Raw genomic sequence first — 22,911 nt, forward strand, 5'->3', positions numbered from 1 at the left:
AACGAAGCATGTGTTTAGTGAGTCCGCCATATCAGAGGCAGTATGGGGATGAGCAGGTATCTTCTCTTGATAAGTGTGTGAATTAGACCATTTTCCTGTCCTGCTAAGCATTCAAACTGTAACCTGTATTTTTTGGTGTCAGGGAAAATATATGGAGAAAAAGTATATAATTTCCTTTAGGAATGTAGTGAAGTAAAAGTACAAGTTGTCAAAAATATCAATAGTAAAGTAAAGTTGGTTAGCTAATATGTTGCATTTTATCAGTCAAAGCAGAAAGCTGTAGGCTATGGTGGCTTTTCACATGAATAATGGCTAAATTGACAGGTGGACTAAATCGACAGGTTAGCCAGGCTAAATAGGTATTTCTTCTCTCAGGTGTTCCGGCCAAAATAGTCTAAGCTGATTTCATCATCATTCTGACCATCCCATTGGTCGGGGGCTGTGACAAGTTGACGACTTCAGCGGTAATTACGAGGAAACGGGAGCTGGCTGCAGTGTTCCAAACTATTTGGAAGGGGGTGACACGGGAGGCTGCATTTGGGTATATATAGCACCGTTTGTGCAACTTCTCTGACAATCTTCCTGGACGAGGAAGAGGAGGGAGCATCACGAAGTGCGGAGGAAGACGGGCTGTTTACCGAAGCTATGGCCATGGCTTTCAATTTACTTTTCTTTGTATTGATCACACCAGTGATTATTCAAACCGCGACATCGAGCACCTTCGAATCGTAAGTACACTAAAAAACATTTGATGTAGAAAGCAGTAGATTAAACACACAATCATCTATTTTTATTTACATGTCTGGCTGGATGCAACAGACTTCAAATGTAGGAATTAATTATACGCTATGCAGGTGTAGAATAGCCAACCTAAACGATAAATATTTTAGTTATAAACATATTAAATATAAAACAGTATTTTCTATGCTCACTGCACTGACAACTGAATAGATGCTTGCGATTGTCTCTATTTGTGAATAATACAAAAAAAGATCGTGCTAAGGCCACAGGACATCACTGTTATACATACAGTACCTCTATCTCTCTGCATGTGAGGCTTTTCATTTGTTATGAGACATGCTGGCAAATTGAACTATAGATTTTTGGGTTGAAAAATCCTACTTGTGATAGCTGTTATACAGTGTATTCAGACCCCTTGACTTTTAACGAATGTTAAGTTACAGCCTTATTCTAAAATGATATTTTTTATTAAATCAAATCTAGACACAGTACCCCATAAAGACACAGCAAACCCTTTTTTTTGTTTCTATGTTTGCAAATGTATTAAAGAGAACGCTCACATGTTACATACAGTTGAAGTTTACATAAACCAAGTTAATGACAGCAACATAAGTGTTTCAACCACTCCACATATTTCTTGTTAACAAACTATAGTTTTGGCAAGTTGGTTAGGACATCTACTTTGTGCCTGACACAAGTAATTTATCCAACAATTGTTTACAGACATTATTTCACTTATAATTCACCATATCATAATTCCAGTGCTTCAGAAGTTTAAATAAAGTTGACAGCTTGGAAAATTCTAGAAAATGATGTCATGGCTTTAGAGGCTTCTGATAGGCTAATTGACATAATTTGAGTCAATTGGAGGTGTACCTGTGGAAAATTTGAAGGCCTACCTTAAAACTCTGTGCCTCTTTGCTTGACATCATGGGAAAATCAAAAGAAAACAGCCAAGACCAATAAATTGTAGACCTCCACAAGTCTGTTTTATCCTTGAGAGTAATTTCCAAATGCCTGAAGGTGCCACGTGTACTATTGTTCGTACAGATGAACAAGTATAAACACCATGGGACCACACAGCCGTCATACCGCTCAGTAAGGAGATGCGTTCTGTCTCCTAGACATGAATGTATTTTGGTGCGAAAAGTGCAAATCAATCCCAGAACAACAGCAAAATACCTTGTGAAGATGCTGGAGGAAACGGGTAAAAAAGTATATCCACAGTAAAACGAGTCCCATATCGACATAACCTGAAAGGCCGCTCAGCAAGGAAGAAGCCACTGCTCCAAAACCACCATAAAGCCAGACTACGGTTTGCAACTGCACATGGGGACAAAGATTGTACTTTTTGGAGAAATGTCCTCTGGTTTGCTGAAACAAAAATAGAACTGTTTGGCCATAATGACCATCGTTATGTTTGGAGGAAAAAGGGGGAGGCTTGCAAGCTGAAGAACACCAATCCAACCACAAGGCACGGGGGTGGCAGCATGTTGTGGGGGTGCTTTGAGGCAGGAGGTACTGGTACACTTCACAAAATAGCTGGGATCATGAGGTAGGGAAATGATGTGGATATATTGAAGCGACATCTCAAGACATCAGTTGGGAAGTTCAAGCTTGGTCGCAAATGTGTCTTCCAAATGGACAATGACCCCAAGCATACTTCCAAAGTTGTTGCAAAATGGCTTAAGGACAACAAAGTCAAGGTATTGGAGTGGCCATCACAAAGCTCTGACCTCATTTTCCTATAGAAAATTTGTTGGCAGAACTGGAAAAAGCATGTGCGAGCAAGGAGGCCTACAAACCTGACACAGTTACACCAGCTCTGTCGGGAGGAATGGGCCAAAATTCAACCAACTTATTGTGGAAGGCTACCTAATAACATTTGCCCCAAGTTCAACAATTGCCAGGCAATGCTACCAAATACTAATTGAGTGTATGTATACTTCTGACCCACTGGAAATGTGACGAAAGAAATAAAAGCTGAAATTAATCACTCTACTATTATTATATAGTGGTGATCAACTGACCTAAGACGGGGAATGTTTACTAGGATTAAATGTCAGGAATTGTGAAACTGAGTTAAACAAATGCTTTAAGATGTATGTAAACTTCTGACTTCAACTGTAAGTATTCAGACCCTGTACTCAGTACTTTGTTGAAGCACCTTTGGCCATGATTACAGCCTCGTGTCTTCTTGGGTATGACACTACAAGCTTGGCATACCTGTATTTGGGGAGTTTCTCCCAGTCTTCTCTGCAGATCCTCTCAAGCTCTTTCAGGTTGGATGGGGAGCATCTCTTCACAGCGATTTTCAGGTCTTTCCTTTGATATCGATTGGGCTCAAGTTAGGGCTCTGGTTGGGCCACTCAACTGTTCCCCGGTAGGCCGTCATTGTAAATAAGAATTTGTTCTTCACTGACATGCCTGGTTAAATTAATAAATTACTTGCAATTGCGCTCAAGTGTATCCTGTTTCCATTGATAATCCTTGATGTTTCTACAACGTGATTGGCATCTACCTGTGGTAAATTCAATTATATTGCGGGAAAACGTTTATTTAAGCCATTTTAGTATAAGGCCAAAGTAAAGAAATGTGAAAAGTCAAGGGGTCTGAATACGAATGCACTGTATGTGCATCTTAGATGTGGAAACACGTCCCCCTTTTGGTCTGATTTCCTTCACTTCCCCTCTGTTTAATCATCCCCAACACATGGTTGACAGTCCATGAAAACAACTCATTGGTATCCATTCCTACACTCTCAAAACAGAATCAATTGTGCCCTCCATTGGACTGAGTGGGGCACATAGCCAGAGACAAATAAGGTCATTTTTGTCCCCAACTTTAAAAAATCAGTAGGGTACAAAGGAACTAAAGAGCTGTTTGAGTACACTGCCACTTAAGTATTATTACCACAGCTGCATTCATGCTGACTCTTTCCCCTTTTAGGATTTACCTGGTGACGGTCAGCTCAGAGGTGGTAGGAGGGACCACAGAGAAACTTTGTGCTCAGGTCCACCAAGCCACAGAGCCTCTGTTGTTGACTGTGTCGCTGGAAATGGAGGGTGGCAGCGGCACCATTCTACTGGAGGAAGACGTAACACAGGACTTCTATCGCTGCATCTCCTTCCAGGTCAGCTGTAACTGTGCTGTGTTCAGCAGGCTACAACGTTGTGGACCGCTCTGATATAAATATTTCATGTAGAACCGACATGCCTCTCTGTCATGTGGGTTAAGGAATCATGCCAGCTCTATGTATGACATTTCTAACGGCAAAGTTCCACAACGATGTGATGCGCTATATATCAGGATCTTCTATAATACTATGGAAACTAGTACTGGTCATCCTCTACCATCATCTAAAGAACACAATTCTTACTAGACTCAAGCTAGCTATGCACATTCATTCAACACTTCATTATTTTATTCTGAGTAGTCAATCATGTTTTGTGGAATTCAACTTGGATTACAGGCTGGGTGTTGTATGGAAAATGATCCAACCTATGAAAGGCAATAGCAGTTAACCTCAGCATAGTATGATTAATACATCTACCACTTAACAAAAAGCCCTCTGTTCTCAAGCCACTCAGTCAGAGAGCCATACTTTGGTTAAGGGCTAGAGGATTGTAGAAGTTCTACCAAGCTTCCATTCTTCTGTTCTTCATATTGTAGGTACCCCCAGTGAAGACTGACAGTGTGGCCACTGTCCATGTCAGCATCAAGGGGAGGAAGGATGAGATGAGTAAAAAGACCAAGATCCTTATCAAGCCTAAAAGATTCCTCACCATTTTCCAGACCGACAAACCAGTCTACAAACCTGGACAGACAGGTAGTTGGATACTATCTTTGCTGAACACTGAAATGTCTGTGTACTTTACAGTATATTTGTGAGGCCGTAAGCTTGAGGAAAGGTCATTCCTGAAATGGAGGATGGATATACTATACACATATATAGACAAATGTTTCTACCGCTTTTCCAGTCAAGTTCCGAATCGTCTCGCTGGATGCCAGTTTCTTGTCATTCAATCAGATGGTAAGTTACTCTTTCAGTATTGTCTGGGTCAGACAGACTGTGTAGCTGGCTCGGCAAATGTGGTCAGAGTTTATTTGCGCTCTACTGTAACTCTGTAGATAAAGATGCCTGTACTGTAGAAACTGTTTTGGGAAGTCGTGATTTTTTTTTTACACGATAGTAGTTCCCTTTAGGCTTATGGTAAAAACAATTTTGGGGAAATAATAAGTTGGAGGTTTTGGGGCTAAATGCTGAATGTTTTTCTCTCTTCTAGTATCTAACAGTGGAGCTTCAGGTGAGACCAATTTTAAAATCCATTGCAACTAAAAACCAAAGCTGTATATAAAAAATGTTACCTGCCAATATGTACTGTGGCATGATTTTATACAATGCCTGTCTCAATAACAAAAATACCTACCTTCAACCTATTATGAATCTGTATACAGGACCCAAACTCCAACCGCATTGCTCAGTGGTTGAACCAGTCAACAGTGAGTGGAATTCTGGACCTGTCCCACCCCATGTCCGCAGAGGCAACGCAAGGAAGTTACATCATCACTGCATGGAATGAGAAGGGAGAGCAAACTTCCCAAACCTTTGACATCAAAGAATATGGTGAGGAAATTGGCATGGGATAAAAAAATCAGATTATATTGTTTTTACATGGTGATTCCATGTTTTTGGTGTAGTTTAATAGACAATGAGGAAATAACATGTATTTTTTACAGTTTTACCCAAATATGAGGTCAAAGTCTATCTACCCCAAACAATCACTATTCTGGACAAGCAAGCAACACTGAGAGTTTGTGGAAAGTAAGTGCATAAGATGATAATGTAAACTGGGACACTTTATGGACAGAATATTAAGCCTTAATTTGTGTGTTGCATTGACTACTTTAGAGACTGTCCCATGTTTGATACTTGCTCATGTTCAAAGCTGTTTCTACTTTTTTGGAACAGTTAATTGTCTGTCTTCTGGTGACTTTATTTGTAGATACACTTATGGAAAACCAGTGGTGGGGTCTGTCACTGCAAAAGTTTGCAGAATTGCCGTTCAATATTACTGGTTATTTGACTCTAGTAATATCTGCGAGGTGTATCTTATCAAAGTAAGTGTTTTTATTGTTACGACAAATTCTTTGAAGAACACTGTGGAAAAAAGGTTTTTGTAGCTGAGCTAAGCTGACCTACAACTACTCATTCATCCTAGACTGACAAAACTGGTTGTGCAACCCAAATGATCGACTTGACCCGGTTCCGTCTACGTGAATCTTTTGGGGACTTCGAAGTGGAGACTGAGCTGGAAGAATATGGAACTGGTAGGAGAGAACCTTATCTTGAACGTAGAGGTGTTTACATGCTGAACTGTTAACCTCTGACCCTTGCCTATGTTCTCTCCAGGGGTCATCCTTAAAGGTAGTGGCAAGGCAAGCTTCACCAATGTCATCGTAACTGTTCGTTTTGAGGACGTGCCCCAAGCATATAAACCAGGAATTGCATACGAGGGGAAGGTGAGGACAAACTATATTAACAAATACCTTTTTAATAACACTGCAGAAAATGGTTTACTCAGAAAAATGGATTTGAATATGAAGTGGAGATAAATGTTAACATGTAATTTGGCGCATCTAAACTAGGCTTTTGATGTCTTGTATGCAATGGGAGCGTACATGTAGTATATTGGATGTCTGCAGTCATCCTGTCCTGTGTTTTCAGATCAAGGTGACCGGTCCCGACTCTAGTCCCGTTCCCAATGAGCCTGTGTATCTCTTCCTACAAAACAGTGGCGAATCTGAAAACTGGACTCTCACCACAGACAGCAAGGGCATTGCTTCCTTCTCTCTAGACACTTCTCTATGGAGTTCTGATTCTGTCTCTCTGTCGGTCAGTGGTCACTCACTCATGTTTTCCTCTGAATATTTAATCATATATTATTTACTGTAAATATTCAGTTTGTTCTGACTGATCAATTTCTCCAAGTGTTTTCTCCAAGGTTACTACAATAGTTTATTTTTCATATATTTTCTGTGTTTCTTGAACCAGGCTCGTTATCAAAAGGTTGAGAAGGATTATCCGTACGAGCAGGGTGTGCGTAGACCAGAATATTCATCCGATTACCACTTCGTAAGAGAATTTTATTCTAAGAGCAAGAGCTTTGTGAAGATAATGCAGGGCGAAGGGAAGTTCTCCTGTGAGAAGGACGGTATTGTTCTTGCTCACTACATCATCCAAGGGGTGGAGCTGAAAAAGGGACAGACGACCCTGGACTTTTTCTATCTGGTAAGATTAAAGGGATGTTTCACTCAAAATATATATATATATTTTTAATTGATTCCACCACAAGATTTGGGATATTTTACTTCAGTATTTGATTGTGTTTTGTCTGGAAATATTTTAATGGCTTGGGAAAACTATACAGTACTTGACTTCCAGTTGAATATTTCACCTTAGCTGATACAGTAATATATCTCTTTAGTAATATATTTGCTAGCAGATCTCCAGGTTTTGGCCAGTAACTCTCTGGTTATTAATGTTGATGCTGCCACCTGTCTGTCTCTTATGTCCCAGGTTATATCTAGAGGCAGCATTCGGCAGCACGGCCGTCTTCCTGTGACCATTAAAGAAAGAAAAGGTAAATAAAGTGGTCTTGGATTCTCCGACTGCTTCCTGACTTTTTCTTTAGTACTTCTCAGAACCCCACTTGATTAGAGAACATGCCTAATTAAACTGGCATGGGATCAAAAGCTGTTATGACAGGATTCAATCATCCAGATTACATCTTCAATACAAGCTCTTACTGCACAGTATATTTCAAAGTGTTCAGTGACTAGCCTATGTCTGTATTGGTGGCTTATGGTGAGCTAATGGCCATCTCTTTCAGTTAACCAAGGGCAGCTGATGCTCTCGCTGCAGCGGATACCTGAGCTGACCCCTTTTGCCCAGGTAGTGGTGTACACCGTGTTGCCTGATGGGGAGGTTGTAGCAGACAGCCAAGACTTCCCCATTCACCTCTGCCTTAAAAATAAGGTAGGCAACTCTGCGTCTTTCACCAGCTACATGAAATGTGATCTATCGGGGCTACGTGCACTACGGTCAATTTCCAGAATGACTTTGCATCAGACTATGATATGAAATCCTTCAACTGCACCTTTTGGATCATCACATTCGTTGGGTCTGTTTCTGTCTATATGTGGTCAGAGGTCAGTTGTTGCGTGCTCAGTAGTGGTGTAGATGAAAGTCAGTGGTTTTGGTCACCGGGTGTTGTGTGGTTGAGGTCAGAAGATGAATGGTCGGAAGATATGTAGTTGTGGCCAGCAGTTGAGTGATAACTAGCTGTGTGGTTGTGGTCAATGGATCTGGTAAGCAGTTGTGGTCAATATTTGTGTGGTTGTGATCAGTAATTGTGGTCACCCTTATTATTTTGCCCTCTGTTTGGTGAGTACCCACAGCAATGGCTCTGTTAGTAGACCTCAGCATGCCACTTTTTTTTTTTGTCATTCTGAACTCTGACAAACAGCTAATTATTTTTATTGGTAGAAGCTATTCCTAACCTGCTCTTTCCAGTCAGAACATAAAGTTGTGTACAATTAACTTGAGTGAGACCATTTTGCACGTTTTAGTTTGAACTGCGTGTCTAGATTAAACGGTGTAGGAGGAGTAGCGTGCTGAAAAAGTATGCATATCTAAGCTGAGGCTTTTGCTGCGCTACCCCACAGATACACTTACTCATGATATACTTCTGCCAGGTCAGCCTACTATGCAGTTAACATTTTAATGGATTTTCTTGGAGGGGAAAATATTTCTGCCAACCCACAATATGGTTCACAACTGGCTACACAGTGATAGGCTAACATGCACACTGCACAGACTGAATGGGGTAATATTAATGGAAATAAGTTGGCAGACATGGTTAGGTTTGGCTTTTTAAGCCAATAGTGGCTAACCAGGGCTGGGATGTCAATGTTGCGTTGATTTAGATGGTATCTGAGAGCTTACGGTGTTTGATAGTTTGCTGTAGAACACGTGAGAATTGCATGTACTTTCAGAAGCTACTCCTAGGTGACCTACGACCTGCTGGTAGCTTGTGATCGAGCTGTTGGAGACCCCTGCTCTACACAGTACTAACATTATGTTATGGGCTCTGTACCAGTATGCTACTATACTTGGAATGAACCAATGCGTTAGACATGTATGCTAGTATAGATATATTTAAACATAGCTGTGATGTCTCTTCCTTTTCTCCTCTCCAGGTGTCCCTGAAGTTCTCGTCCCTCCAGGAGTTGCCAGGGGAGAAGACCTCTCTGAGCCTCCAGGCCCACCCAGGGTCTCTGTGTTCTCTCAGGGCCATCGACCAGAGTGTGCTGCTGCTGCAGCCTGAACGGGAGCTCAGCCTAGACTCTGTACGTTCTCCATGGTTCTGCATCCCAAATGGTTCCCTATGTAGTGCACTACTTTTAACCAGGGCCTCATTGTGGTCAGTGCACTATATATAGGGGGCCATTTGGGACAAGACACAGCCCATCGCATTCACTTACTAACCATTGACTCACCACACTAAGCTGAAGCCTAACCATGATCACACACACATCACCTTTGGCATTGTTTTTGTGCACCTGTGTTTTTCAAGATGGGATTGGGCTCATTTTCAGGTTCCTCTAACCATGTCTAAACCACTGTCTGATAATTAAAGTTTAAAATTTTCAACTTGTGGGACTATTTAGTTGGTTCTGTTGTACCACTAAATCGAGTGCAGATCAAGTATTGGCTATATGCATTTAACCCAGGTGTTATCTTATGCACTAACATTGTCCTAACTATGTACTGACCCTATAACCTGTGACCATGCACCGACCACGCTCTGACCATGAACTGACCATGCACCGACCACGCTCTGACTGTCAAGATGCTGCGGGATATTAAGTCAGTATTACTAGAAGTATATTACTTCCCTCTCTGCAGGTCTTCAGTCAGCTGCCTGTTCAGAAGTTGTCTGGATATTCATACATGGTAGAAGACCCCAACCCATGCCTTCCATATCCTCCAAGATTTGAAGAGGCGATGATTATGCCCCTTCCACCTGTACCAAAATTGGTCGACGAGTTGGTTGTACCTGATTGGGGGAGACGCTCATTCAGGTTTGGCCCCAGCGACGACAAAAACGATGTCTACAGCATCTTTAAAGTATGAGACTCAAATAAGTTTCTGTTTTTGAAAATGTATATGAAAGACTCAGGCTAAAATGGCGTCTTTGTAAAGTAGACACTGAATTAATTAAAATAGAATGCTGTCTATGAAGTGAGTTTTCAGAAATAAATAAAAAGATGTTTGGTTTTAAATTGATTCAACCAATACCCACATAATTGAGCAAAACTGAAATGCAGGTATGATATGGCCTTTACACTGACTGTTCTATTGCTTATACTTTTCATTTTAGGAAGTTGGAATCAAGATCCTGACCAACTCTGACGTGAAAAAACCTTACCACTGCAACACAGTCTTTCCAATGGAAGGTATTGTATAGTCATTGAATGCTGGTCACCTCATTCTGTTTATATACTGTGTATGATAATACTTTGTTCTCAACATGGCTCATCCTAATATAGCTACTATACCTTTTCCAAATTATATTCTGTCTACACAGACCATTTATATTCCCACTCTAATATCTACTTGGATTGTTTGTTCTTAATCTTTTATTTGTATTGTTGGAGCTAGTAATGCCAGCATTTCGCTGCACCTGCCAAAACGCCTGCAAATCTGTATTTGATATGCTAATGTATAAACCTTCCTAGTCTCAACCTAATGAAGGATTTGTTTCTATTTACAGCTCGTCCCATGAACATGATGCCAAATGAGAAGGGTGCACCAACCTCTGGCGCCACTGACGGGCCTAAGGAGACCGTCCGCACGTACTTCCCTGAGACCTGGATCTGGGACCTGGTTCCTGTGGGGTAAGCTTTCTGACAGACGCCTAATTTGTAGTCCAACACACATTCCTTTCCATGGGGTGCTGGGCTGACCATGCCTACTAATAATCACCAAGTCCGCTATTGAATTGACCGTGTTATGTGTTCTGATAATATACATTGTTTTTATTGCGCCCTTTTCACCACGACCAGACGTACAGGAAAAGTGAATGTTGAGAAGACTGTCCCAGACACCATCACTAAGTGGGCTGCAGGGGCGTTCTGTACTTCCCCAGTGGGTTTCGGCCTGGCTCCCAACACTGGCCTCACTGCCTTCCAACCCTTCTTTGTGAGCCTGACGCTGCCCTACTCTGTCATCCGGGGGGAGATGTTCACACTCAAGGCCACAGTGTTCAACTACCTCTCCAAGTGTATCACGGTAAGCCCTCCCAGGGTTGTCTCTTTCTTTACCTCTCCAGTCCCACTTCATTTGGGTAGACCAGGGGTAGGCAACGTGCCATTGGAACACAGGAGTGATGTTTGCTGGTAATGGGCTGATGTAGAGATTCCATTAAAAAAATCTGCCGTTTCCAGCTACAATAGTAATTGTTAATGTTATAAATGTCTACACTGTATTGCTGCTCAATTTGATATTTTAATTGACAAAATGTGCTCTTTCAAAAACAAGGACATTTCTAATTGACCCAACTTTTGAACGGTATCAATCAAAAGTTTGGACACCTAAATTCTTTTTTTTTTTTTTTTTTACAAAATTGTACATTGTATAATAGTGATGACAACTCAACTTGAGAGTAACACATGGAGTAACAAAATGTTAAACAAATCAAAATAGATTTTGTATTTGAGATTCTTCAAAGTAGCCACCTGTTGCCTTGACAGCTTTGCATACTCTTGGCTTTCTCTCAACCAGCTTCATGAGGTAGTCACCTGGAATGCATTTCAATTACCAGGTGTGCCTTGTTAATTTGTGAAATTTCTTTCCTCTATAATGCATTTGAGCCAATCAATTGTGTTGTGGTATACAGAAGAGGGCCCTATTTGGTGAAAAGACCAAGTCCATATTATGGCAAGAACAGCTCAAATAAGCAATGAGAAACAAGTGTCATTCCTTTAAGACATGAAGGTCAGTCAAAACTGTCAAATGTCAAGAACATTGAAAGTTTCTTCAAGTGCAGTTGCAAAAACGATCAAGCGCTATGATAACTGTCTCTCACGAGGACCGCCACAGGAAGGGAAGACCCAGACTTACCTCTGCTGCAGAAGATAAGTGTATTAGTTACCAGCCTCAGGAATTGCAGCCCAAATAAAGCTTCAGAGTTCAAGTAAGACATCTCAACATCACCTGTTCAGAGGAGACTGCATGAATCAGGCCTTCATGGTCAAATTGCTGCAAAGAAACCACTACTAAAGGACACCAATAAGAGACTTGACCAAGAAAAACAAGCAATTGCTATTAGACCAGTAGAAATCTGTCCTTTGGTCAGAGTCCAAATTTGAGATGCTTGGTTCCAACCGCCATGTCTTTGTGATACGCAGAGTAGGTGAACGGATCTCCGCATGTGGTTCCCACCGTGAAGCATGGAGGTGTGATGGTGTGGGGGTGCTTTGCTGGTGACACTGTCTGTAATTTATTTACAATTTAAGGCACGCTTAACCAACATGGCTACCACAGCATTCTGCAGCGATATGCCATCCCATTTGTTTTGCACTTAGTGCAACTGGACAATGACTCAAAACACACCTCCAGGCTGTTTGAGCAAGAAGAGCAATGGTGTGCTGCATCATATGACCTAGCCTCCACAATCACCTAAACTCAACCCAATTGGGATGTGTTGGACCGCAGAGTGAAGGAAAAGCAGCCAACAAGTGCTCAGCATATGTGGGAACTCCTTCAAGACTGTTGGAAAAGTGTTACTCGTGAAGCTGGTTGAGAGAATGCCAAGAGTGTGCAAAGCTGTCATCAGGGCAAAGGGTGGTTACTTTGCAGAATCTAAATATAGTTTTACAGTTATTTTTTTGGTTATGTCATAGTTATGATGTCGTCACTATTCTACAATGTAGACAATATAAAGAAACCCTTGAATTAGTTATTTTTGCTAAACTTTGGGGGAACAAATCACTCACGGGCTGGTTTTGGCCCATGAGCTGCCTGTTGCCGACAATCTATAGACGCTCTGACGTTTTTGAGAAATCTAGTAAAGTTGCAATTGACCCCATGTGTTTCTCCTAGGTGAAGGTGACTCTAGCTGAGTCGAACCAGTTCAAAGCCAGGCCATGTGAAGGCTGCCAGTACACACTGTGTCTGTGTGCTGAAGAGAGCAGGACCTTCAAGTGGATCGTTACTCCTACTGCTCTAGGTGAGCCATACAGTCCTCTGTCAATCTATCACAAGGCTCTTGCAATAGACTCCATGTACTCCCTACACCTAGACCCTTACCCCCTAACCCTTCGATGTTTGCAGAGCTGTAAGGTGTTAGAAATATGGTAGAAGCTCCACTATACTGCTTAAACCCATCCACACCTTTCAAATAGTGAAGGGTTAGGGCCAGGGGGGTAGGGAGTGATTTGGAAGCAGTGATGCTCCTGTAAGACAGGGTTGTTGACTTCACACAGCTCTCGTTAGACTGAAATTTACGTTGTTGAAGTTTATCTGATACACAAATTCCTTGAATATGACATGCTGAAAGATCTCCCTCAGGGGTTGCCAGAGAAATGGAGGGAGGGAACAGTTGAGCCAGGGTACATGAGGCTGGAGGTGGAGTGGGTAAAAGGGAGCAAGCTGATGGAGGGACAGGTTCATGTGTGACTGGTCTAGACTGGAATGTTAATGTCTCCCTGGCCTGAACTATAGGGGAGGTGAGTGTGAAAGTGAGCGCCGAGGCATTGAGAACTGAGAAGCTCTGCGGCAACGAGGTGGCCACGGTGCCAGAGAAGGGACGCATTGACACCGTTGTGCAAACACTGCTGGTGGAGGTGAGTGTCTGTCCTGTATAGCAAGTCCACTGTTTTTCTCCCACATTAATTAAAAAGAGATCTGGGTTTTCAGTAACACTAGGGTGAGGGTGAATACAGTAGAATATATATATATACCCCCTGCTATTTTATGTTGCATATTTTGATGCGAGGAGACAAACATGGTTTGGTGTTTCAAGCCCAAATGCAGTAAGACTCCGGCCCATGCGCAATTAATTGAAAATGTGTATGTTTTAAGACATAATTACTTGGTGCATATCTTTTACATTTTAGATTAAGCTGTATAGCTGGACCTACACAACAGACAGTCTGGGATGTAGACTTAGCTTAACATTGGTCTACGTTTCAGGTCTAAAACGTTGATTTTGGAGTGAAATGTACCTTTAAGTGGTTACCATATAAATTCTATGGTAGAATTAACTCGCGTTGTCGTGAGACTTTTTTAATAAAGAAATGTACATTTATTTTGGTGCCGTTTCCCTTTCCCGCTATCAGGCTGAGGGAACCCAGGAGACGGTCAGCCACAACGCTCTGCTCTGCCCTGCAGGTAATCTCCTGATGTCTATCAGTCATATCAGTTCTCATAATTACCCCGATGATTAAGTTGATGTGCACTTGGGGTTTAGATGACAGATACTTTTTAATTGGTTAAAACGGTTCTCAAGTCTCGTTTATCTGTCTCGCGTCACCAGAGGGCCCAGTGGAGAAGGACATCTCTCTGAAGCTGCCTAAGGTGTTTGTGGAGGGCTCTGCCAAGGCCTCCCTCTCAGTACTGGGTGAGAATTCTCCATCTTTCAGACCTAATTGTTTTATAACATTTTCAGGATATGTTTTCCATTTTGGTGCAGATGAAGTGTAGGCAAGGCTGTTTCATTCCTCTATTCATGGATGTGGATGTTCTACCTGCAGCTCTGATTGCCTTAAGGTTATGGGTGAGGATCAGGATAAGCATTGGTTATTTTATGGTTAGGGTAAGAAATGGGGCTCTGCTGGTTGACTATCCACTGCGATTGTCTCAATGGTTGGTCTCTTTCACCAGGTGACCTGATGGGTCGGGCCATGAAGAACCTGGACAGCCTGTTGCAGATGCCCTATGGCTGTGGAGAGCAGAACATGGTGCTTTTTGCTCCCAACATCTACATCCTCAACTACCTGCAAAGCACCAGGCAGCTCACCATGGAGATCCAGACCAGGGCCACGGGCTTCCTAGACAGTGGTGAGTGAGCTGGATCCAGTTCAGTAAGGCACAACATGTGTTGCAACGAAAACCAAGCAATTATTATCAGACCTGTTCAGTTACAGCCTAAAAATTCCAATCTTCTTACTGGACACAACCCTGGTGACATGGACTGCAACTGTTAATGAAATGTTTAATGGTACACATAGCATGCCCTGGGATATGACAATATAATTTGCAGTAAGTCTTGTACTTTTTAAATAAGCTGTCTGGTCCTGTGTCTCACCTCTGACTAGCAACAACCTGTTCTTTATATTTGGCTCTGAACCAGTTAACGTCACCTTCCACATACAGTACAAGTCCCTAGAAGGAGTGTCTTTGTTCACTTGGCCATTTGTGTTGCAGGCTACCAGAGAGAGCTCAACTACAAGCATGACGATGGCTCCTACAGTGCCTTTGGGAAGAGCGATGAGTCTGGAAACACGTGGTCAGTTCAATTGTCCACAGTCCTAATACCTTCTCTTAGATTATTCCTCAATTTACTTCTCTTCATGAAAATGACATTAGATTATAGGGGGTTGCAGTATGTTATCAAGGATGTCATGGTCTCAAATCCATACTAGTATGTGCTATCGCAAATATAGTTGGCTTCAGCACATACAGTATGGCTACTAGCTTCTGTTACCTAGAGTCTACGATCCATAGTTTAGGCAAGGCTCACGACATCTGACCTGTCCACTCAGGCTCACCTCCTTTGTGCTGAAGTCCTTTGGAGGGGCCAAGCCCTACATCTTTGTGGACCCCGCCCACATTGCCCAGGCCAAGGCCTGGTTGGCCAGTCACCAGCAGACGGATGGCTGCATCGCGTCAGTGGGGAAACTGTTCCATAACGGCATGAAGGTAAAGGGGAGTCGGAGCTCAGTGGGTAATAAGAGGAGTATTATACTGCTGCCACCAAATGTGAGAAGGTGATGTTATGGGCAGAGATTCAGCAGGAGGTTCTGGTGCAAGTGTCCCCTTCTATTTAGAGCGCAATGGTGGAGTCTGCATAAAATCCTAGATGACGAACAAACAAACGACTTGATAATAATACATAGTCTAACATCAAATATGAATACTTTACATACTTCATATTGCACTGACTTGTAGCAAAATGTACTGTTCAGGAGGACCTTAGAACCCCACGTGTGCCCCAAAGGAGCACAACTGAGCACAACAAGAATCCCAAGCATGTTTTAGCCAGTCCTGAGAACACACCACCTCCCTTAAGGGACCTCAGTCTGACTAGTCCCAACAGCTTTTGTGCATCTCCTAAACAGTAGTTTTTTTGCCCCCTGGTCTTTATCTTTGTGCATCATTATCATGTGAATGTTTTAAACAGTGCAACGTTTTTACCTGATATCAGTTGATATCAATGTGACTTTGAAACTAACACCTTGGAGTACTGTATGAAGTTTACTGGCATCCTTTGTTGTCATAGGGAGGGGTTGGGGATCAAGTGTCACTCACTGCCTACATCACCGCTGCACTGCTGGAGCTGGATGGCAACACTTCTGTGAGTTATCACCTCTTTCATATCGAAGTATTTAAAAAAAAAAAAATCTTATTGAATAACAAGGGCACATTTGGTGCTTTTATCAAAACATGAACGGCCCAAGTGGATATTTCTGCTTAGCCGTCCAACTACTTCACACAATTCTAAATAAGACGACAACGCCTCACTTGCCATATATTCTAATTTGTTAAACATCCCAATATACAGTTCCTTCTGGAAAAGTATTCAGAATTGTTACATTAGCCTTAACATTTTCAAAATCCTCACACAATACACCATAATGACAAAGCAAAAACGGGTTTGTAGAAATGTTTGCAAATGTATTGAAAATAAAAAAACAGATTCCTTATTTACACAAGTATTCAGATCTTCTGCAATGAGACTTGAGGTTGAGCTCAGGTGCATCCTGTTTCCATTGATCATCCTTGAGGTGTTTATACAAGTTGATTGGAGTCCACTTGTGGTAAATTAAATTGATTGGACTTGATTTGGAAAGGTGCACACCTGTGTGTTATATATATCCCACAGTTGACAGTGCATGCCAGAGCAAAAACCATGCCGTGAGGTTGATGGAATTGTCCATTGAGCTCCGAGACAGATTGTGTCAAGGCACAGATCTGGGGAAGGGTACCAACACATTTCTGTAGCATTGAAGCTCCCCAAGAACAGTGGCTGCCATCATTCTTAAATTGAAAAAGTTTGGAACCACAAAGACTCTTCCTAGAGCTGGCCGCCTAGCCAAACTGAGAAATCGGGGGAGAAGGGCCTTGGTCAGAGGTGACCAAGAACCTGATGGTCAGTCTGACAGATTTCTGGAGTTCCTCTGTGGAGATGGTTGTCCTTCTGGAAGGTTCTCCCATCTCTGCAGCACTCTACCATAAAGGTCTGATTGGTCGAGTGTCCAGATGGAAGCCACTCCTCAGTAAAAGGCAGATAACAGCCCACTTGGGGTTTGTGAAAAGACTCTAAGACCATGAGAAACAAGATTCTCTGGTCTGATTGAACTCTTTGGCATGAATACGAAGGGCCATGTCAGGAGGAAACCTGGCAACATCTCTACGGTGAAGCATGGCATGGTGGTGGCAGCATGCTGTGGGGGTGTTTTTCAGTAGCAGGGACTGGGAGACTAGTCAGGATCGAGGCAAAGATGACTGGAGCAAAGTTTTTAATTTTACCTTTATTTAACCAGGCAAGTCAGTTAAGAATACATTCTTATTTTCAATGACGGCCTGGGAACAGTGGGTTAACTGCCTGTTCAGGGGCAGAACGACAGATTTGTACCTTGTCAGCTCGAGGGTTTGAACTCGCAACCTTCCGGTTACTAGTCCAACGCTCTAACCACTAGGCTACCCTGCCACCCCAAGTACAGAGTTCCTTGATGAAAACCTGCTCCAGAGCGCTCAGGACCGCTGACTGTTTTGCCTCTGGAGAGACCTGAAAATAGCTGTGCAGCAACACTCCCCAACCAAACTGACAGCGCTTGAGAGGATCTGCAGAGAAGAATGGGAGAAAATCCATAATATATGTTGTCCAATTCTTCTCTGCAGAGCCTCTCAAGCTCACTGTACACAGTATATTCACTAGTTAGTTTATTTATATTGCTAACATTCAGTACACATACCCGTATTAAAAACGTGATAAAAGGGCTGCGTTGTATTCATTAGGGAGCGCAATGGACAACCCATTTCTATTGGTCCAGATATTCCCTCATTTCAATCAGTGTTCCTCTGTTTGGTGCCTAATAAACATAATCCTGTTGTCTGTGGGTGTGCAGGACCCCATGGTGGAGAAGAGTCTGATGTGTCTGAAGGCAGCAGTGTCTGACAAGCTGGAGAACACCTACACCATGGCCCTGCTATCTTACACCTTCACCCTGGCCCAAAACCAGGACATGAGGGCCAAGCTCATCACCCACCTGGACAAGATAGCTGCTACCTCCGGTATGTCTTGTCTCTTTGTGAAAATGCCTGTCTCTACCTTTCTGACTGCTGGGAAACTGACAATGAAAATTCCCACAGGTGGCAACCGTCACTGGGAGAGAGCAGAGGCTTCTGGGACGAAGACAGACTCTCTGGAGGTGGAGATGACATCCTATGTGCTGCTGGCGCTGCTCTCCGGTCCCACCATGCCAGGCTTTGGGCTGGAATACTCCACTGGCATCGTCCGATGGCTGGCCCAGCAGCAGAACCCCTATGGAGGATTCGCCTCCACACAGGTACTCTATTGGTCTGGTAGACATTTATTCACTCTAGCAACTCTGCCAATAGATCCTACTGTTAGTACATGGATCACACCAAATCTTTATTTGAATATGAAATGTAGCAAATTGGACATTTGTATTAAAGCCTTTACAATCATTTCACAACACATGGATTTCCTTGAATTGTTGTGCTGAATTTGATTTCCCCCCCCCCTGTCACCAGGACACAGTGGTAGCACTGCAGGCCCTGGCCAAGTACGGTGCTGCCACCTTCAGTCCAGAGGGCGCTAGTACAGTCAGTGTGAGCTCGGCCGGCGGCCTGAAGATGAAGTTTACTGTGAATCAGAACAACAGGCTGCTCTATCAGGAGGAGCAGCTGAGGGAGGTCCCTGGGGACTACAACATCAAGGCACAGGGCAAAAGCTGCGTGTTTGTGCAGGTCAGGCTCCAGTTGTTTTTCCCTTCGCTGCCTCTCAGTACTGCATGTACTGAGTATCTGGTTTGTGTTCATTAGAGCACACTGTTGCACAAAAACTAACGTTTCAACCCTAGGATTTCAGCATTAATGGAAATGCATGTGTGCTACTGTTCATTGAACTGTGTGTTGATTTCATGCATCTCAGTAGTATCGTCTGTCTTTTCAGATCGCCATGCACTACAATATTCCCCCTCCTCCAGACTTCTCTGCTTTCAACATCTCAACAAAGACGCTTGGGAAATGTGACGGCACCAAGAAATCTCTGATCGTGTCTGTGGCTGTCAGGTACAGTGGTTTTCCTTTTACCCTCGAAATAGCAGCTGAAAATAATGACAACCACCAGTGTGTATATACATTTTAAGTGCAGCTTTAAAGCTGCACTAACTTTTTGGGCGACCTGACCAAATTCATGTAGAAATATGAGTTATAGATCTGTCATCCTTATTGACAGCAAGTCTAAGTGTTAGATCTGTTCTATGTGCGCTATTTTTTTGATTCCCATTCTTTAGTATCGTTTTTGCGTCTTACTTTTGAACAGCATAAAATAAAAAATGTTTGGTTACTGAAAATATATTTCAAAGCGGTTTAGAATGTACAATGGTTGGTTTTCTTGTTTGTCACAAACTTAAGCTAACTAGTAGAATTTTAGCAATCAGGAAATGGCGGAGCGATTCCTGCATTTTTGCCCTTTAAGATAATATCCATCCTTCATCTGACTCTGACTGACAGGTACAATGGTCGGCGAGAGGAGACCAACATGGTGATCATCAATGTCAAGCTTCTCTCCGGCTTCGTCCTGGACAAGACCTCCCTCGGGCCTGTGAGTCAATAAGAGAACCTCAGTTGAGGGGAACACCCTTTAATCAGGGCCAGGAGTTTTCCCAGTTTAGGGAACACTCCTGGCCCTAAGTATAATCCCCTTGAGGATTAGTTGATGTATAACATGATAATGGCGTCTGTTCTAATTGTAATGTCACTAGTTGTCCTTTGAACGTATAAGTTGAACTGTCTATGACACAGTCTTGTGTTCTGTTCTTCCAGTTGAAAAATGACCCCACTGTCAAACGTGTTGACCTGGAGGAAGGACATGTCATCATCTACCTAGATGGGGTAGGAACATGAATAATGAATGTTGCATCTAAACGGGGCTGTCTTTATCGGTTACAGAACCTAGTTGGATGTGGTCTCATTTGCATCTACACACTGGATTTGACTTGAACAGTAACATCAAAGACTGTAGTGGAAGTTTTCCACAGTAACACTATGTGAATCTATAACATTGAACTGCAATGTCAAATGTATTATTCCTTTTCTTCCAGCTCAAGCAGAAGGAAACGAAGACGTACAGCCTGGCCATAGAGGAGGATGTGCCTGTGAGGAATCTGAAACCAGCTGTGGTGAAAGTGTATGACTACTACCAGACAAGTAAGAATTCCATCTAACACAGTGAAATGTGTAGGGTTGCCAAGAACTTTAAATAAATGACGTGGTTTTCCCAAAATCCCGACTGGAGGATTCACAGAAAAGGGAGAATAAGCAGGATATCCTTTATCCTCAATCAGGATTTATGGAATACCAGGGTATTTAAGTTTCCTGTAATTCTGCAACCTTAAGTGATTTCATTCGCAGAACCCTTGGGGAGCACAATGTTTTATCATAAACTGATACTCTTTCTCAAATGGAAAAAGAGTAACACTCAACTAGATATTATACCGTGTGTCAAACCCATTCCAGATGGCCGAGTGGGAGTTTTTGCTCCGCCCTTGTAAATGTTTGAATTAAGGTGACCTATTTATTTGTTATTTTACCAGGTAAGTTGACTGAACACATTCTCATTTGCAGCAATAGTTCCAGGGGAGAGGAGGGGGATGAAATTAGTAAGGAAGTCCCCTCACCTGGTTGTCTACGACTTAATTGAGAGAGAAACTAAATCCAGCAGACAAGGCCCTCCATTAAATGAGTGACACCCCTTGGATTAGACCATAAGTGTCAACTTGTTAGCTTTTACTAGAAATGCACTATGATGTAATATAAACTCAGCAAAAAAAAGTCCTCACTGTCAACTGCATTTGTTTTCAGTGAACTTAACATGTTCATACAACTAAGACATGTTACTCCACCAAGGCACCTGCAAGTTCCCGGACACTTCTGGTGGGAATGGCCCTCGCCCTCCGATCCAACAGGTCCCAGACGTGCTCAATAGGATTGAGATCCTGGCTCTTCACTGGCCATGGCAGAACACGCACAGAACGAACAGTATGGTTGGTGGTATTGTCATGCTAAGATGAGCCCGCAGGAAGGGTACCACATGAGGGAGGATGTCTTCCCTGTAACGCACAGCGTTGTTGAGAGCTTGTCATTGCAGGCATGTCCACTGCTGTGACGCACCGCCCCAGACCACGACGGACCCGCCAACTCTCTCCTGCGCAAGAGTACAGGTCTCGGCGTAACCCTGCTTTCGACGATAAACACGAATCTGACCATCACCCCTGGTGAGACAGAACCGCTACTCGTCAGTGAAGAGCACTTTTTGCCTGTCCTGGCTGGTCCAGTGATGGTTTGCGCCCATAGGCGACGTTGTTGCCGGTGATGTCTGACAACCTGCCTTAAATACAGGTCTACAAGACTTCAGTCCAGCCAATTACGGACAGTCTGAGCAGTGGAGGGATTGTGCATTCCTGGTGTAACTTGGGCAGTTGTTGCCATCCTGTGCAGGTGTTACACGTGGTCTGCCACTACGAGGATGATCAGCTGTCCGTCCTGTCTTAGGCGTCTCACAGTACGGACATTGCAATTTATTACCTTGGCCACATCTGCAGTCCTCATGCCTCCGGCGCATTCACGCTGTCTGTATGTAAGCTGTTAGTGTATTAACGACCATTCCAGAAGCATAGGAAAGTGTTAACTCTTACTAATCTTTGATAAACAAAGGGATGCTTTTATTTGTTTTTTGTCTAATGGAATACCAGTTTCCAAACCACCCCATTCTCTGAAATATTTGCCACTGGCATACGTGTCAAGGTTACGTACATAACTCCGGTTCATTGAAAGGAAACAAGACATCACCAGTATGGGCCCATTAGTTCACCCCTGCAGTGGGAATTAATTATCATTATAAAGGAACTGACCTCTGCGTTCCTCTTTTCTGTTCTCAGGTGATGAAGCTGTGAGTGAATACAGCTCCCCGTGTGCAGAGAAGGTACATAACAAACATTTCTAATACTTTAATTTCAAACTGAAATTTGTCAGTTAAGCTGTTTTTTTTATAGGGAGTAAAATCCTAGGCAAAGCAGGGAATATTCTATTGATTGTCATTTTCACAGGTGATCGTCAATGAAGTGTGACAGACAGCCGATCAAGCTGACTGGACCTGGGCTCAGCCAATTGCTTTCCTATTTAGGAAGAGCTCATAAAATGGAGGGGTTCTATTTGGTGCTTACAGTTCCTGGTTACACATTGACCAACTTGTGATCTGTTTAACATTAAGTGAACAGCTGGGCTTAAGATTTTACCTCGACTTCTGTTGTAATCCTGCTATTAAAGTGATTGTAATTGTAATGTTAATAAAACCATGCTATGGATTCAAACCAAATGTTAGAGTCTGTTTTAATAGATCTGAATTGAGAATCCATACATGAAAGTGTACAGTCAACATATGGTGTGTCAGATGGGAGCTATGTTCTACGGGGAGGTTTACTGTCTTGGCCATTAGACTACTTTTGAAATGTATTTTTGTACAATACCGGTTGAATGAGTGACATTTTACAGTAGAAAACCTTTTTCTAACACTGAACATTTGGTTATACCCATTTCGGTGTGGGGAAAATATATCAAGGTCTTTTCTCACG

At 42.7% G+C, this 22,911-nt stretch overlaps 1 protein-coding gene across 1 annotated transcript; it reads left to right on the top strand.

Annotated features, from left to right (window-relative positions):
• The first annotated feature begins 518 nt into the window (after positions 1–518).
• On the top strand, positions 519–22,616 carry LOC135546321 (alpha-2-macroglobulin-like). Its single transcript, XM_064974655.1, has 36 exons — positions 519–728; positions 3,691–3,874; positions 4,414–4,570; positions 4,722–4,774; positions 5,028–5,048; positions 5,200–5,368; positions 5,482–5,566; positions 5,748–5,862; positions 5,964–6,072; positions 6,155–6,264; positions 6,470–6,637; positions 6,797–7,033; positions 7,322–7,385; positions 7,635–7,780; positions 9,004–9,153; positions 9,713–9,934; positions 10,188–10,263; positions 10,581–10,704; positions 10,873–11,098; positions 12,911–13,037; positions 13,532–13,653; positions 14,149–14,200; positions 14,346–14,429; positions 14,693–14,869; positions 15,236–15,317; positions 15,574–15,730; positions 16,311–16,385; positions 18,160–18,325; positions 18,404–18,600; positions 18,809–19,024; positions 19,230–19,348; positions 19,793–19,883; positions 20,105–20,173; positions 20,383–20,488; positions 22,219–22,262; positions 22,387–22,616. Exons 1-36 carry the CDS (start codon positions 646–648, stop codon positions 22,405–22,407), a joined length of 4,404 nt encoding a protein of 1,467 aa, XP_064830727.1. The 5' UTR covers positions 519–645; the 3' UTR covers positions 22,408–22,616.
• The last annotated feature ends 295 nt before the right edge of the window (positions 22,617–22,911 follow it).

This window comes from Oncorhynchus masou, chromosome 9 (genome assembly GCF_036934945.1).
Source record: "Oncorhynchus masou masou isolate Uvic2021 chromosome 9, UVic_Omas_1.1, whole genome shotgun sequence".
Taxonomy (NCBI): Eukaryota; Metazoa; Chordata; class Actinopteri; order Salmoniformes; family Salmonidae; genus Oncorhynchus; species Oncorhynchus masou.

Excerpts from the sequence above, each read along its gene's own strand:
- LOC135546321 (XM_064974655.1), top strand. The coding sequence starts at position 646 with ATGGCCATGGCTTTCAATTTACTTTTCTTTGTATTGATCACACCAGTG. Across the intron at positions 5,369-5,481 it reads CTTTGACATCAAAGAATATG|TTTTACCCAAATATGAGGTC; the intron begins GTGAGGAAATTG and ends TATTTTTTACAG. Across the intron at positions 6,638-6,796 it reads CTGATTCTGTCTCTCTGTCG|GCTCGTTATCAAAAGGTTGA; the intron begins GTCAGTGGTCAC and ends TTCTTGAACCAG.